Source organism: Geospiza fortis, unplaced genomic scaffold, assembly GCF_000277835.1.
Source record: "Geospiza fortis unplaced genomic scaffold, GeoFor_1.0 scaffold11, whole genome shotgun sequence".
Lineage (NCBI taxonomy): Eukaryota > Metazoa > Chordata > Aves > Passeriformes > Thraupidae > Geospiza > Geospiza fortis.
Genome location: NW_005054304.1, coordinates 395495 through 406847, shown reverse-complemented (window position 1 = coordinate 406847; position 11353 = coordinate 395495). Strand labels below are relative to the sequence as shown.

The following is an 11353-nucleotide window of genomic DNA, read 5'->3' as shown; positions in this document are numbered from 1 at the left end:
GGGAAGGAGTTCTGCGCTTCTATCGGATTACTCTTAGCACTTAGAAAAGGAAAGCGACTCCGTGCCCTGAGCCCTGGTTCACCTGCCCGAACACCCGCAGTGCTTTTGTACCCCCTCACTCCCTGTTTTCACGTTCATATCAATAAAACAAACCCAAGTTCTGCCGGCAGCCCCAGCCACGCCCTCACAGCGCCGCCCCCGTCACGGCCTCGCCGCCTGATCCCCACAGGGCTCTTCACGCTCCCAGCTCACCTTCAGCGCGGCTGCGGTCTCCACATCCGTTCGGCTGCTCCATCATCTCACGGGGCCCGGAGACTGCAGGTCCCGGGCAGGGCAGCTCCGGGCCCAGGCGCTCCCGGTACCGCCGTCCCACACGGGCGGGCCCAGCCCGGAACCGCCGCCCACCGTTCGTGCCCTGCAGTACCGGCCGCTACCCACAAGGCAGCAGCACTGCGCGCCGGAACGCCACAGCGCATGCGCGTCATCGGGGGTGATCTTTTGCCCTTAGACACCACGTGATGTGTGCGTCAGTTCTCCACTGCGCATGCTCCGGTTTGCCCTTACACACAGCTCCTCCGCGGTCAGTGCGCATGCGCATCCTGCCGCTGCAGTACTGCATTGCAGGCGGCAGGTGTCCCCACTGCGCCGCGCGTGGTAGTACGCATGCGCCGCTCCGGGTACAGTGGCGCCGCGCTGCCGGCGGCAGCGAGGCGCGGTCCGGTCCCAGTCCCGGTTCGGCCCGAGCGGGGAAACAGCGGGGCTCGGGGGCGCAGCCAGGGCAGGGGGGCTCGGAAACGGCTGGGGATAAACTGAAATAGTGCTCGTCTGCGCTTGGGAAATAAATACCCCCGGAAGGGCTTCTCCAGGTGGGAGTGCTGGGAAACGGGACTTGGCGCAGTGTGTTTGCAGCTACAGCCGGGACAGGGGCACAGCAAGGCACGCAACTCTCAGCGCTCTCTGCTCCAAACACAACCCTGGGCTCCTCTGTAAGCTGTCTCTGCTGTGTGGTTTTCTCCAGGAAAAAATAAAGAATTGCTCATGGCAATTTGGAGAATAAATTTCCACAAAGGGAAGTAAGGAATAAAATCCTGCTCTAGGAGCCCTTGGGATCTGTAGGGCTGATTAGGGCAGGGGACATTCACTCCCTGCAGTGCACACAGCCCCACCTGCAGCACCCAGCACACGCTGCCAGCTGGGCTCTGCCAGCCCCTCTCTGAGCACCCTCCCTGTCCTGCTCCCTCTCAGTGCCTTTGGCAATCCAACTCTGAGCCTGACCAGCCCAAAGCTCTGTCCCCAGCCCAGGGACAAAGGGACACTCCCAGGGATGAGGCACATTCCCAGCAAACGCTCCCAACAGAGCACAGAGGCACCCCTGGAGCTCCTGTGTGGGGCTGGCAGGAGGGCACAGCCCCCAGGTGGGGTGGCAGTGGCAGTGACAGCAGCAAACTGCCACGGTCTGATGGCACAACAGAGACACCAAGGCCAGCAATGCCCGTGGGAGGGGCAGGTTTACCTTCAGCTCCCTGTGGTGCAGCATCACCTTCCACCACAGCCACATCCCGGGGAAAGCGTCAAGGGGGCTCATAAAACCTCAAGATGCAACAAAATGCAACATCTGTCACCCTGATCCATTTCCAATAACCTCTGCTGAGAGCAGCCACCTCCCCAAGGCCTTCAGACCTCACAGGATTTTGTAGGCAACAGATCCAACTCCTCATCCTTAATCTAAATTTCAAGCACATTCTGTTAGAAAAATAGCAGACAGTATTTCATACACAATGATGCAACAGAACTACAAGGAATAACAGAATATACAAGGAATAACAGAAATTTTTCCATTAATAACCAAAGTTTCTTTTTCCCCTTGTCTGTCTGGGTCTGTAGGACCAAATCTCTGCCACTGAGACACAGCTCTTAAGGGTTAAACCTCTCAAACCTTGCTGTTTCTCAGAGAGCTGTGCCAGCACTGAGCTACTCCCATGTGCCAGGATGGAAAAACTCAAGATAATAAAATGTGATTTCTCCTCCCCCTCTCTGACCCATCACCAAACCAGTTGTGTCAAACAACACCAACTCCTGAAATCCTTTGTGAGGAGCCCAGCCCCTCCTTGGGACACCCAACAGAGCAGGCATTGGAAAAGGAAGGAAAAACTCAAGCTTGTAGGAGGAAAAATTAGACCACTCTCCCCAGCTTCTAGAGGTAAAACCTCTTCAATCTTTTGTGTGCTAAACCCACTGCTTTGATTTTCTCTAGAAAAACAAAACAAGAGCCCCACAGCCTAACCCAGGTCACAAGTACTGAAAGATGCTCCAAGTGCTTCCATCCCTGTGCATGAAGCAAACAGCCTGGCACCCCCACTCCCTGACACCAGGGCCAAAACAGAGGCCAAGGACAAGAAAGGACCGAGGAGCAGGCTGTGGGATCCACATGTGCTGCACAAGAGCAAGCCCCAAGCCAGCAGCTAGGAAAGCACAGTGAAAATAGGCACCAAGTTTCTTGGTGGCAACAAGAGCAAAACTGTGGAGAACGGCAGAAGAAAGAGGAAAAGGCTGCAGGAACAAATGAGCAGAGGAAAAGAACACGTAATCCAGCTCTCAAGTCAAAGCAAATGCAGCCCTTGAGCTTCCCCTGCATACACAACACCCCAAATCTGGTGCTTTCAGGGTGTGTTCCTGTGGCCCACCTGTGGTGGAGGGAGCTGGAACAAGGCACAGTCATTGGAGCATCTCTGCCTGAGGCACAGTTTGCCAAAAATTAAAAAAAAAAAAAAAAAACAACAAGAAAACCCCCAACAATTCTTTTGAAACTGTTTCTCTTTGGTAACTATTTAGTTCATCTTAGCTCAAGTTCACACTTTCCTCAGAGCTATCTCAGCCAAAAGAACCCTCACCCAGCAAACCATGAACTGCAGGAATCCGCAGGCAAATCCATTTCTCAGATTCCAGCTCCATTTGCTTGAGGATTCATAAGAAAATGACAGAGTACCCCTCTAGAAAGCAAGCACTTAAACACATTTGATTCATTTAAGCCAAACATTTTCCCCAAACTACAATGAAAAGAGAATTAAAAAAGGACAACCAATTACTTCTTGTGTTGCTTATTGTAAGACACCTCCAGGTGGGAAAACATTGCTGCCAGTCTAACAAAGCCCCTGTCTACAGTACAAAGGTAACCAAACACCTCAGTCTCTTAAAAAGATACTTCACGCTGTATTAGGAACGTTAGGGACATGACACCTTAAGAAAAATTGCTTGGTTTCTGTACTTTAGGGATGACTTTCAGGCCCAATGGCCTGAGTGGTCCCCAGATACAAAACCCATGCCCCTCCAAATTTGACACAAACACCCATGGGCAAATACCTATGATACAAATGACATCTAATACCTAGGAAACAAACACCTGCCACCTGCTGGGCTTGTTCAGAAGCCTGCATAGCCAAGGCTGGAAATGCTCACAGGATTAAACAGTAAAAAGCCAGGGGGAAAAACAAACACAAAATAAAGGGATTAGGGCAGCATCACCTTAATATTCCACCCAGTGATGGACAGAAAGAAGAAGAAAAGCCAGAACGGACCATCTGCACCCACCTGGAAAGCCCACACTGAGCACTTGAGTTTAAAGATGCTGCACTTCATGCTACAGATGTAGGAATGCTTTGGGATTTGGTGTTTCTAGTGCCTCCAGCCACTGAAACACAGTAAAAGAATGAACTGCAGAGGCCTGAAGGTCAATTATTCAGTTTATATTTCTGTGGAATCACTTGACATAACACCCAATGCAAAACATAAAAAATGAAAAGCAACATTTTCTCCCTCACTTTTAATTTTCTAATTTAGTGGTCCCCCTAAAAACAGGATTAAAAAACAGTAGAAACAAAGTACAAGACCTACTGTTAACAAGTGTGCCAAAACACCTGCTTTCTGTGTGTTTTCTAAACGGAACATGTTTTCATTAGACCGGATTACTTTCCTAATAATCTAAATTTATATGTGTGAAAGTGCATACAGTAGGGGCAGGTGTTTCTGAGCCCACACCTCGCAGCTAAAGGATCAGAGGAAGAGTGGCACAGAGGGATCCAAAAGTGCCCAAGAGAGGTTCAAGCTGACCATATTTGGGCAGGATTGTTTGAACCCAAAGCTCTCTGCAGCTGCCCCAAGCCCGGAGTTCACAGAAACAAAATGAGCTCCCCCTCCTGCCACTTTTTCTGCCCTCTCTAATCAAGGGAGAATCACACAAAGCAAATGACAGTAGAGAAATGCTAAGAGCTGTGTGGCACCCCCAGGATGGCTGGCACCAGGGCTCATTCCCACCTCTGGCTGATGGAACTCAAACCCAGGTTTAGTTTGGATCAGTTCCATCTGGGATTTCAGGAGCAAACCTCTCTGTTTGGACCCAAGAAACCTCTCCTGGATTAACAACCTGTGGTCCTGTGTCCCAGCTGTGGACTAAAAGACTCCTATTATTTTCCTTGGGTACGTTCAGGGCCAGATTAGACAGCACTAGGAGCAACCCAGTCCAGTGGAAGTTGTTATGGCAAGGGCGTGGAATGAGATGAATTTTAAGGTTCTTCTCAAGCAAAACCATTCTGGGATTCTATGATTCTGTGAAGAGTCAATCCTGCATAATAATAATAAAAAAATTAATTAAAAAGGCATTAAAAAAAAAAGGTGAGTTTTTGCCTGAATTAGGAACATGAAATAGGATCGCACATGAGGTATGGCAATGGCTGAAACATGCAGCACACATGCTCCTGGCCCACAAATGCTACCAAAGACGTTTGACACGTGCTAGTAAATTATGCCATAATCATCTCACAACACCACAAAAAGGGGAAAATCACACAGGACAAGGAAGCTACTCTGTGGCTCTACCGTTCACCAGCTATGTTGACAACCTAAGTGCTATAAAAATGTTTTTAGCTCCTCGTAGCAAGGTCCCCCCCAAACTACTATTTATGGTAGTTGTTAATGTATTTTCCTCAAGAGGCCAGGAAAGCACACCCATAAGTGTTTGAAGATGTACACACCAGGGAATCAGAGAGAAGCAAGGGCAGGAACAGAAAATCAGAGGGAACCAGACACAGGACACAAAAATGCATGACTGCAAAGCCCGGAATTCCCGAGGCAGGCTCAGCTTTCACAGCAAGCGCACGCTGCCTGCTGCAAGTGTGAGAAGGCACAGCTAAAAAAAAAAAAGCCCAAAACTGCATAAGCTCTGCCTGAGCTGCCCTCACCAGAGACCTTCGGGGAGTGCATCAATACAAGATCCAAGGCTTTTCCAAGGCGAGTTGAAGGAGCAGGAACACACCATAACAACACAAAACATCCCGAGTAGAGGAGCACGTACCCTGTGACAGCACCCACAGCCAAACGGGCACTTGGCTTCACTCCCTTCGTCCCCCGGAGCACACCTGCAAGTGACCGGCCCTGCCACCGAGATTGCCTGTGGGCATCCCGCTCCCCCTAGAGCTGGCTCCCAGCAGGGCACACTGGCACTTCGGAGATGCGAATTCCAGCGTTTGGGAGCCTTGGGATGTCGCTGTGATGCAGCTTGTTCGAGCAGATCGTCCCTGGGAGCGACTCAGCACCCAAATCCTACTCCACAATCCCTGCACAGGATCTCCTTCACCTTTCTGGGCCAGGAGCTGCTAAAGGCTGCCTTTGCCCACCCGAGCCAGCCCCACTACCAGCCCAGCTCACACCTCCAGACAGTGTTTGTGCCAAATTATTTGACCCTCAGTGGCAGGGGGGACACACCCTGTGTCTGCCCCAGTGTCCCTGGATGCTCTGCTGCTGACGGACTCCAGCCCGGCACCTCCTCCCTCCATCCGTCCCTGAGATCCCTGAAGCACCCTAAGGGACCCTTCAGCTCTGACATTTGTTCATTTTTCTTTCCTCATGTGCTCAGACTTGCCAGCTCCATAGGAAATTCTCTTCCTCTCGCTCCTGCTAAAGGATGCTCCTTCCAAGCCATGGATTTGGGAGTGCAGGACACACACAAATCCTCCTGGGGGATGTGGAACAAGGCATACGCCTCTGGTAGGGGTGACTGCAGGGTGAAAATGGATGGGAAGGCTTTTTTCCTCTCACAAGGTCAATGGATGTCTCCAAACCAGGGAGCTGGGGGGCAGTGCCAGCTCACTGCACTCCTCACATTGCCCTTCTCAGCTCCACGTGGATTTGCACCTCCTCTGAAGGCGGAAATTGCCTGGAAAGGAACTTAAGAATCCTCTTCATCCTCTCGGGTTTCTGACTTGTTCTCTCCAGCACTGCAGCAGTACCTCTGAGGTGGTTGAACAGGAAAACAGAAACAGGAAAAATACTCCCCAAAAAAAAATCAGATTTTAAGTTTAAAGTAAATATTGACCACATTCTCAGGCCTTTAGTCCCCTGCTGCTGAGCAAGCCCCGTGAATTCCCTTAAAGAGGAGTGTCTGACAGGAACGGGCAGTGTCTGCTGGATTCCCCAATCCTGCTCTCCCTGCTCCCTGTTTCAATTGCACGACTGTGTTTTAATTATTACCACAACAGCAAAACACCGGCTTTTGAGGGTTTTTTCCCCAAAAAGATGAAATCAATACCTTGTTTCCTCTGAGGGCATGCAGGGGCACCAAGACCAGCACATTTGCTCCTCTGTTACCTGTCTGGGCTGGGGCAGCGCCTGCAAAGGCTCCAATTCCATCAGCTCACGGAGATGAACTGAGCACAAATCACTGGGATTCTGTCCCTGCACAGCCAGACAGCCCAGCTGCAAGTGAGGAGAGCGCAGGACACACCTGCCCCAGAGCTGGGATGCCCCAGGGCACAGTTTGGAGGGCACAGCAAAGGGAGCACACCCATCCCTTCTGCTCTGCTCCACCCCATCACCACTTGTTTTCTCCTTCAGGAGAAGGGAAGAAGGCACAGACAAGGCAAGAGATCGCACAATTGGGTTACAAAATGAAACACAACAGTTTTATTCCAGCGTCCCCGTCCCATGGAGCACACATGTCTGGCCAGGGGCTGCCAGAGGGATGCCAAAGGCAAAGAACCACGATTCCAAAGGACACAGCCATTTGTACCACACTCAGATGTGGAGGGGAGGCTGATTATTGCTGCCGGATGCTGGCAGGGCTCATGTCCTGAGGGGCTCTGCCAACCTGAGCCCACCTGGGCTCCTATTAAGGCTTCACCGGTGAGGTTCGATGCTACCAGTGCCTGCACGAACAGCAACACGGCTAAACATCCACTGCAAACTCCGTGTGCACTGCTACCACCACGATGGAGAAACAATTCTACATCAGGGCCGCCAGGGTGGGAGAAACACTCCCCAGGGGACCAGCAGCTGTAACAGCACTTATTGCCACATCGCCACGCTCGCTGAAAAACAAAAACCTCTGCAAATGTATTGAGAGTGATAAAATAAATCAGCAGCAAAAAAGGTTGGACGAAACCGGCGGGCACCTGGGGGCCACAGGCATCCCTATCCCGTGGGGATACCTGCGGGGGGGCTCCTCCAGGGAGCGGGAATGCCCCAGCACTGGGGCAGAGGTATTTCAAAGCAGGCATCCAATCCGTGCTTGGACGGACAGGAAGAGTCTCACTCCTCCAGCTGTCCAGGGAAGAACGGGAGAGACCGCCAGGGGCGGGCTGCAAGCAGCCACCCTCCCCCAGCCTGCGACCCCCACAAAATACATCCACACATCCATTATTGCCAACAAAGGGTTTGGAGAGCACCCCGCACCACAGGTAAGGCGGCAGAGTTCGCAGGGCTTGGTCTCTGGGCTTAACCTGTGGAAGGGAAGAGCTGGCTTCCGAGAGAAGGGAGAGGGACAGACCTGGATGCACGGTGCCTGAGGTATGGTCGGAGGAAAAAGTGCAGCAAGAAGGAGATGCGAGAAAAACAAACAAAACCACTTGGCTCTGAACATCTCTCTCGTGTGAAAATGATTGTCGAAGGAGTCACTAGTGAAAACAAGCAAACATGTTCGCTGTAGAGGTACCTTCCTACTCAAGGTCCCAACAACAGAACGCTCACCCAAGGTCCCGTCCAGTGCTCCCAGGAGGAGCAGGAATTCATGGCAGAAATTCTCCTTGGCACGCCTCCGGGGATGCCGCCCGGTCCGTGCGGTGAAGAGACGACCCCGATCCCGGCCCGGCCGCCCGGGAGCGTCCCGGTGTCCATGTGCGGAGGGAGACACGGGTCCCCGCGGTGGGGTCACCCCCCGAGCTGCCCGGTGCGGCTCTACCCGAAGCGGAACTTGAGCCGGTACCTGGCGGGGCCGGGGTTCCTGCGCGGCGGGGCCGGGGCGGGCTTGGCCTTGGGCGGCGGGGGTTTCTTGTCGGGCAGGGCCACGGTGAAGGCGAGCTCGGGGGGCTGCGGCTGCCCGAAGCGGGGCAGGAAGTGCGTGGAGACGTGCTGGGGCCGGGCGCGGGGGCTGCAGCCGCGCTTGGCTTTGCCGCGCTTGTTGAGCGCCACGTACCACGGGCGGCCCGAGCGGGGGCTGCGGTGCACGGCCGAGGCGTAGGTGTTGTAGCTGTTCTCCTGGAAGCGCTCCCGGAAATGGCAGTCCACAGTGAAGCGAGCCTGCGGGGACACACGGGGGACACCGCTCGCAAGCGCCGGGGGGCAGCCGTGCCCCAGCCCCAGCGCTCCCTGGCTGGGCTGCCTCCCCAAAGCCGGCCCTAGGGAGCGGCTGGAAACACGGAGCACCAGGCACCTGACTGGAAAACCCCCGGTGGAGGTACTTGAGGAGCTGCTTTCCACTCAGGTTTGGGCTTTCCTGGGGAAAAACGTCCCAAAACCAAACAGCAGAGCCCAGCACTGCACCTGTGTGCCCACAGCCCTGGAATCCCCATCTGTAGCACCTGGCAGCCCCTCCCAAATGCTCTGCCATGCTTTAAGTATGATGGTGGGCATGGTACCCGGTGGTCCAAGAGCTTTCCCAGCTCCATTCCACAGCAACACCTCCAAACCACGGACATGGAGGAGATGCTGAGCTCTGCAGCTCCCAAACCAGCCATCCAGAGCAAGGCCCAACCCCCAGCAGGGCTTTGTAAGCACAAGGAAAATGCTCAAAAGCCCAGATTTAACCCAAGAATCTGAGCCTTACAGCACAAGTGACAGAGCCCACAACCTGCCACGCATATTTTGCCTCATAGCACTTAGATTTAGGCCTTCTTCAGCTTGCTGATCCCGAGGGACACCACCTCTGTGACTCATTTCTGCTCTCCCCATCTTCCATACACCCTCCCTGCTGTCTGCCCTGTGCACAGGCCTCTACCTTTCCCAGCAAGGCATTGCCAACCCTTGGTGCTGCCTGAAGCCCCAGTACTCAGGCAGGACATCCCACATACCTGGGAAGCCTCTGCCCTGCCCTGGGAAGTGCATCAGCAGCTGCCTCAGCATGATCCTGTCAGGCTTGCCCACATCCCAGCCTCTCAGCTTATCACTGCACCGCTCCAGCCTGGAAAACCCTTTTTTTTTCCCCACATAGGGCAGGGGTGGCAATCACAGCACATGGCTTGCTCTGCAGAGCTCCAGAGCAGTCCTGAAGTCAAATTTCCAAACCTAGCTGAGCAGAGATTTGGCCCAGTGAGGAATGTGCCAGCTCCTAGGAAAGGAGAATTACCTGGACAAATCTGTCTCCCCGGGGTCCGTGCTGGACAGGCACACAACCCCTCCCACCCTCTCTGTGCTAAAAATGGCCAAACAGGAGAGCGAGCGTTTACCAACGAGGAAAAAGCCATCTGTGCACGCAACTGATAATTGCTGGGATAACTGTCATCTTCCGAAGCTGGCGCCTCTAAAAATGAACCACTCGGTAATTTAATTAAGCTGGCATGAAAAAAAAAGAAAAAAGAAAAGAAAAGAAAGAAGAGGAGGAGAGCACCTGTGAAACACTGAGCTGGGATGGAGCAGAGCCCAAGAGTGAGTTCTGGAGGAGCCCAGTTTCCTGCAGGAATGAGTTTTGCCTGCGGGTCAGCATGGAGCCCCCAGCCTGACTCCCATATCAAGGCTCTGCCCTGAGTGACGGGCACAGGACGTGCTTTGTGCTGCTCAGCACTCATTAGGCCATGAAATAACCCCCGTCCTGCCAGCGCAGCAAAGAACAACAGATGCTGGGTTTGCATTATTGGCATTGTTCAGCCCAGCAATCTCGAGACATTTGGGTCAAGTTTCCACAAATCTGCAGCTCCCACCCGAGCGGGGCATCGCGTGTCCTCACCCCTGCCCTGACCCTCCGACTGAGGTCCCTCTCTGGCCCTGCCCTTTGTGTGTCAACAATTAACCGTGCCCCAAAGAGGCTTGATTTAATTTCTGCCTGTGCCAGGGCATAAATCAAGGCTGCTGCTCAGATAAGAGGCCCATTGTACACCAGAGGGGAAGGCTCTGGAGGGTCCAGCAATCTCCTCTCCATCCTTTCCCTCTCTTCCTGCTCTGCCCCTCTGCTCTCACCTCATGTTTTTTTCTCCACAGAACCATTCCCCTTCTCCCTTAGATCCCATTCATGCTCCTAGGTGATTTATTAAAAGAAGCAAGCACCGGCTCACTCCTTAAGCATCAGTAGCCTGCAGGAGCAACACACCAGAAAGGTTTAAGGGAGAAAGAGGTGAGTCCAGAAATCTCCCTGGAGGTGATCTGCAGCCTCGGGCAGTGCAGGCACATCCATGACATCCCCCTGGCACCGGGAAGTTTGTCTCAAAGCTGTGGGGTGGGTAACAGCCTTTTCCTTTTCCCCAGTCCTGGCTGGCCTCTCTGGGAAGCACCCTCAGGGATGAAATGCTGCCTTACAAATGCCCCTACATGCACACACACCTTTCAGAGGCACCGACTTGGGTGCAAGCACAGGGGCTCACTGTGTTTGCTTAAACGGTCCCTGGAGCTGACAGCAAGAAACAGGGAAGCAGCATCCCGAGGTTGGAGCCAGCAGCAAAATCAGCTTATGGATTCCTTCGACACAGAGAGCTGGGAAAAGCGTCATGAGACCTGCAGCAAACCTCAGCCTTCATGAAAACATTCTGCAGAGGAAAGTGACCGGGATTTTCCCACCCTGGCCGCAGCCCGGCCCTCACCTGCCCGAATTCCCAGTCGCCAAGGGCAGAGCCAGCCGAGCCGCGGCGCTGGTGCGGCCCGCGGGGAGGAGACATTTGCCCAAACCCTTCTGCGCGATCTGCGGCAGCTAAAAATAACCCGGCCATGCTCGGGGAGCAGGCTCTGCTGATGCAAACCACACCGAGCGCTCTCCCAAAGGCGCACTCCTCACACTTTAAAGCCCCGAGCAGGAAGGTGGGCTCGGGGGGCTGCAGCTCCACCTCTGTGTCTGGTGGCGCCGGCGCCGCTGTGCCGGCGCTTGGGAGGTGTCACAGAGCCT

At 53.7% G+C, this 11353-nt stretch overlaps 1 protein-coding gene across 1 annotated transcript in view; it reads right to left on the bottom strand.

Moving 5' to 3' along the window:
* Positions 1-6926: 6926 nt before the first annotated feature.
* LOC102039574 (fibroblast growth factor 5) overlaps positions 6927-11353 on the bottom strand; it is a 15850-nt gene continuing 11423 nt past the window's right edge. Inside the window, exon 4 of the mRNA XM_031066470.1 lies at positions 6927-8565. Coding sequence (XP_030922330.1) covers positions 8224-8565 — 342 coding nt within the window. The 3' untranslated portion in view covers positions 6927-8223. The remainder of the gene's footprint in view (positions 8566-11353) is intronic.